Source organism: Arvicanthis niloticus, chromosome X (assembly GCF_011762505.2).
Source record: "Arvicanthis niloticus isolate mArvNil1 chromosome X, mArvNil1.pat.X, whole genome shotgun sequence".
Lineage (NCBI taxonomy): Eukaryota > Metazoa > Chordata > Mammalia > Rodentia > Muridae > Arvicanthis > Arvicanthis niloticus.
This window is the reverse complement of record NC_047679.1, coordinates 107661314-107666480: the sequence shown is the minus strand read 5'-3', so window position 1 is coordinate 107666480 and position 5167 is coordinate 107661314. Positions and strand designations below refer to the sequence as shown.

Genomic DNA, 5167 nt, shown 5'->3' with positions numbered 1-5167 from the left:
TGTGCTTTTTCCAGGCCTAACTAATTCTTATGAGGGATTACCTAACAAGTTAATTTTGAAGGTTGCCTGTATTAATACAACCATAACATGGTGCTTGGTGTTAGAGCATGGTGCAGCATACTTAATCATCATGAGTTCACCCTGGTAATAAAGAGAAATGGGGGCCATTAGCATTGTGCAGGGATGATGCTAACATTATACTCAGAGACAAATCATATTCAGAGACACATCATCAGGGGCATTATGGAATAGTCTTCTGTCATATTTTTTGGGGGGAAATGTCAGAGTCCAAGGAAGAGGAGACCCAATGGAGTATTTGGACTGTATTGGCACATTATGGGATAATATTTACATTCAAGACTAAGAGTATTAAGACAGAAGAAGAGGGTGGCAGCAGTGGTGATGGCATTTGCAGCATCACTCCTGTGACAGAAAACAGCAGTAACTTTGAGAATCAACAGCATATTGTTTTCAAAGAGTGTGGTCCAGATCTAGCACTCAAAAATGATGTGAAAATAAGGTGTAAGACAGGAGTTGCAGAACAACCCAAGAATCCTGCCTCATTTAGTCTCTGCTATGACTTGAACAAGAAGCAATTTGGACAGGGCTAGATTCCTTCCAATTCTGCAAGTGGCAACTGAGCTACAGAATGTCTGTTTTGTCATTTCTCATGTGGGAGTGCATTTTATCTGAGGCTGGTGGGCTTAGAACTACTTGACATCCATAAATTCATGAGCAACAAAAGTAAAGTAGTTCTGTAAGACCAGAATATTTGTATGAGCCTGTACTCTGATATGAAGGGCATGAAGAATAACTATGCTTCTACAGCCTGCTCTGGCAGCACCTTTTCTCCCCAGGGCAATTCAAAAATGATTTACGGAAGAGAAGCATTAGCACATAAAGTTTTTTTTTCGTTGTGGAAAAGTCTTTTTTTTTCTTTTATTATCAAAACATAATTTTTACTTTTTAAGACAAGGGTTATAAACAAAAATGCAAGATGTGGGGAAGGGGATGATACAGGAGCATAGGTGTTCAGGGAGAGTACAGATATCTTTCAGAACAGGGTATCATCTGGGTAAAGGTTCAGGGGTCAGGTTACTATGACTCTGCCTATGCTTCACTTGTCCTTATCTAAGTTGGTACTATCCGCCAAGGCTGCCTATTTACAAGGTCTATGACTACTCAGGCTGGTAGATTTCCACAAAATCTGCCTGTTTACAATAGCTTATAGCCATCTGTTTCAGTGTTTTTCCATAGAGACCCAAGACTTTGTGTTAGCAGGCATGTATGTCAGGCCTATTGCTGATTTTGTCTTTATTTTAAGAAAAAAATTAGTTAACCAAAAAATTAACAAGTTTTACTTAGCAAAATACACCCAAAAGGAAATCACAGTACAAAGAAAGAGTTAAGTCAAGGCTTCATTAATTCCTACTGTATTCCTACTTCATTCATTCATTCATTCATTAATTCCTACTTCAATAATTCCTACTTCATTAATTCCTACTGTGCCTCAATTCTCAAAACTAACTTTTAAAAAGCTTAAACTTAACCTAAAGATTTTAAATGAAAATATAAACTAGAATGAACATGAGAAATGGTTCTCTTTGCATCAGGGATCTAGCACCTTTGAGTTCTTCAGAAAAGTACATGTCCCCAGTGTTGTTCACTGTGGTGTGCTTAAAGATCCACTCACCATACTTAAACTACTTAACTCAGATAACATCACTCTTATGTATACTACCAAAAATGGCAATTGAGAAAAGAGGAAGAAAATAATTTTAGTTTACTCAATGTTACATGCTAGAAGAAAAGTTTGCAGGAGAAACACTGAAGAGGTAATTTTTTTAATCCAGATTTCACAAACTCATGGTGCAAAGTGGGTCCCCCAGCTTCCTCTAGTTATAAACTGCTCTTGACTGCTTATTGGCTGACTGTTAAATTTTGATTGAAATAACTCAAATGCTCCTACAATACTAATCATATCCACCCATGCTGTTCTGACTGCTGTAGCCGGCCCCGTAACAGCCACTCATTGACTGGCTCTCCAGGCCACTGTACTTTGCCTGGGCAGCTGATACACCCATGCCCTGCATCACCTGGCTGCTATAAGCTCCATTGCAAGCCCCTGTTGTTGAAATCAGGAAGAGTTCTATGTATCTGTGCTGCATGTTGGCCCTGTCCTTGGACATAGCTGCCACTGCTTCTTCATGAGTAGCAAACTCAACATCAGCTTCTCCCGTCACTCTTCCATCAGGACCAATCTCAATATGAATTCTCACAGGGTTGAGTGGAGAGAAGAAGTTGTAAATGTCGTTCTCCGTTGCTTTGTAGGGCAGCCCTCTCATGTGGACAAAGTGGCCGGTGGTGCTCTGCACTGTGAACTCGCTGTCTCTGTATCTGTGGTCATACATTCCTGAGAGACAATAGCTGAAGTCTCTCCCAAACAGGTCAGTGGTGAAACCATAGCCATTACGGAGGCCACTGTATGCTTCATAGCCCCCATAGCCTGTACTATAGGCACCAGACCTCATCCTATCCAGGCCTGCCTGTTTCACAATGCCAATGTACCTCCGGGCTGTGCCAGGCCTGTCATAAGGCCCAGGCCTCTGCACAGACATAAACTTCAGAGGTGCATCTAAGTATGACCGAACTTCCTCCTGACTGCTCTTGAACACTTCAATGTACCTGTGCCCTATTCTCTCCATGTGCTTTCCTAAAGCTTTCTCAGCTAACTGTTGTGAGGCAAACTGAACGAAGGCCTCCCCTGTAATCTTGCCTTCCCGGCCCACAGGTAGTGTGATCCCGTTTGGCACAATTTCCAACCCTGAGAAGAACTGAACGATTTCTTCCTTTATGCATCCAAATGGGAGTCCCCGAAGCCTCACAAAGCCGTCATTGGCGCTGTTGGAGTTGTTTGGACCACTGTGCTTCAACACCCAATCCATCTCGGTTGTGTGTGACTTGAACACCTCAATATACCGGTGTCCCATGCTTTCCCTGTCTTTTTTCAGAGCCAATTTTACATCATCTTCTGACTCAAGTTCAACAAAAGCTTCACCACTCTGCCTGCCTTCTCTAGTATAAATGAAATGAATACCTGTGACTCCATCATGAATGGTGCAGCCAGAGAGGAAGTTTTGTACGTTCTCAATTGAGCAGGACCAGGGTAGGCCACGGAGTTTGACCACATAGGCTTTACCTCCCTCAGGGCCCAGCATCATGGACACTTGACAGGACTGATGTCACACAAGCTTGGGTAATTTTTTGTAGCTTAAAGAACCACCAAAGATGCCTTGTGTAGGAAACACTTAATGGAAGATAACAAGTTTTCCAGGGGAGGAAGGTAGAAGTGACTTCTATTTTCAATAATGAACGCAGCTTATGAACCCAAACTCCATCCAGCACCTTACAAACACAGAGGGCTCTGGGAAAAGTCCAGGTGCATCTTCTTTTTGTTCTCAACCTCGGGCTTCTTGTCTCCAAGCTCCCACTCACATCCGGAACCTCGCCAGTCCTCAGAGCACCTAGAGGAGGGTGGAACCCCAGGGTCTTGGGAGTTGCATCTGAGGCAGTTGAAGCTTGTTTACTGTCACCATGGAAACCCCCACGGATGTGGTCATAGTGGGGCCTCCGCGGGGCATGACCACAGGCTGGCCTTCCCCGAACCCCCCAGCACATAAAGTTTTTATGTTTTCCAAATATTGTTTCTGTATTTGTCTTGTTGGTTTTTTTTTTTTTTTTCAAATTTGTAACCTCCTGGTCCTTTTCAGTGACCAAACTTTAGTCCATTAATAGTTGCAATCTACTCTGACTCAAAGAAAGGTCCTTAGCATGCTGCAGTCTAGGTGGCTCAGTGGGAGATCTAGTAGAGCATCCTTCATCCTTCTCCTCTCTGCTTGTGAGTTAGGTGACCAGCTGTCTCTTAGGAGTTGGAAGAGCTCTCTGTTCTTACACTGGTTAGATTGACTTTTACCTAATAACTTTTGCTGCTGGGCTGCTGTTTGTGTATACAGAAGGCACAGGCAGCTTTCACAGGCATGCGCAATGGACAGAGACATATGTGCTCATTATTACTGAGTGCTCCTCCAAAGAGGGGGAGCTTGGGTTCTCTCAGTCATCTCAGAAGTTCATATTACCTAGCCTTTTCTCTGTGTGCCACCGTGACCACTCACTCTGAATCTCTCTAGGTTTCCTTATGGCTTACATTCCTCTGCACAGAGTCACAGAGCTACTGTGCCATTTTCTGGGATCATAAAGATCAGCAGGAGTCTAGGTTTGGAATTTTCCCCCATTTTCTCCTACACCGCAGTCTGTTTTATGTCATTTTGTGTCTTTGGCTCACAGTTACCAATTTGGTGATAAAAAGAGACAACTCTCGAACATTACACAACGTTTGTTGTATAGACTTTGAAACTAACTTAGGTGTGAGAAAGGACATTTGAGTCAACTTATGGTAATTTTTCTAACTAAGTTGAAGATCAGTACAAGACCAAACCCCTATTTACACTTGAATGTCCCAGTAGAAATAACCAGGAAAATAATTCTGCATGGGTCATTGGTGTATCCATCCGGCTTAGGAAATCAAGCCAGCTGTCCTGCTGCTAGAGGTGATACTGTGTTAAAGGGCTACGGTTATTCAAATGAGAAACTGACATATTCTTAATAAGTGTTCCACATGCAATAAAGTGAATTATCATGCTGTATAAACTCTGGAAGGAAATTTCCCTAACTCTCCACTGCATAGAAAAGCTTGTTTTATTAATATACTGAATAACAGCATTCTGTAAGCAACTCATACTTTTTAGATTTACTCCTGTTAAAGAAAGCCATACTTAAGTGCTTGGAATTGACACTTGAGAATGAAACACTGGTGCAAATAATAGGGAAATTGTAGATGTATTTTATACCTTGCCTTCCCAAATCAAAAGGTCTCATAAATACAGTCTCTAAAAGTGTCGGTGGGGGAGTTAACATAACTGTACAAGCAATAAGCCTGACCTTTCAATGTAATTTATTTTCGATTTGCTCAATCCTTTTTTTATTAAAACTAGCACATCTGAAGCAGAATTAAATCCTATTATAACAGGTGTGCGATCATACCAGGTTCTCCTTGCCACCAGCCTGCTTTATTAAAAGTTACTTTGTTTTAGGGAGAATAACCTGATCA

The 5167-nt window shown here is 41.9% G+C and overlaps 1 protein-coding gene across 1 annotated transcript; it reads right to left on the bottom strand.

Moving 5' to 3' along the window:
* Positions 1 to 1770: 1770 nt before the first annotated feature.
* On the bottom strand, positions 1771 to 3525 carry LOC117694493 (heterogeneous nuclear ribonucleoprotein F-like). The gene has a single exon (XM_034485425.2). The coding sequence runs from the start codon at positions 3219 to 3221 to the stop codon at positions 1974 to 1976; it is 1248 nt and encodes a 415-aa protein (XP_034341316.1). The 5' UTR covers positions 3222 to 3525; the 3' UTR covers positions 1771 to 1973.
* Between the last annotated feature and the right edge of the window lie 1642 nt (positions 3526 to 5167).

Excerpts from the sequence above, each read along its gene's own strand:
- LOC117694493 (XM_034485425.2), bottom strand. The coding sequence starts at position 3,221 with ATGATGCTGGGCCCTGAGGGAGGTAAAGCCTATGTGGTCAAACTCCGT.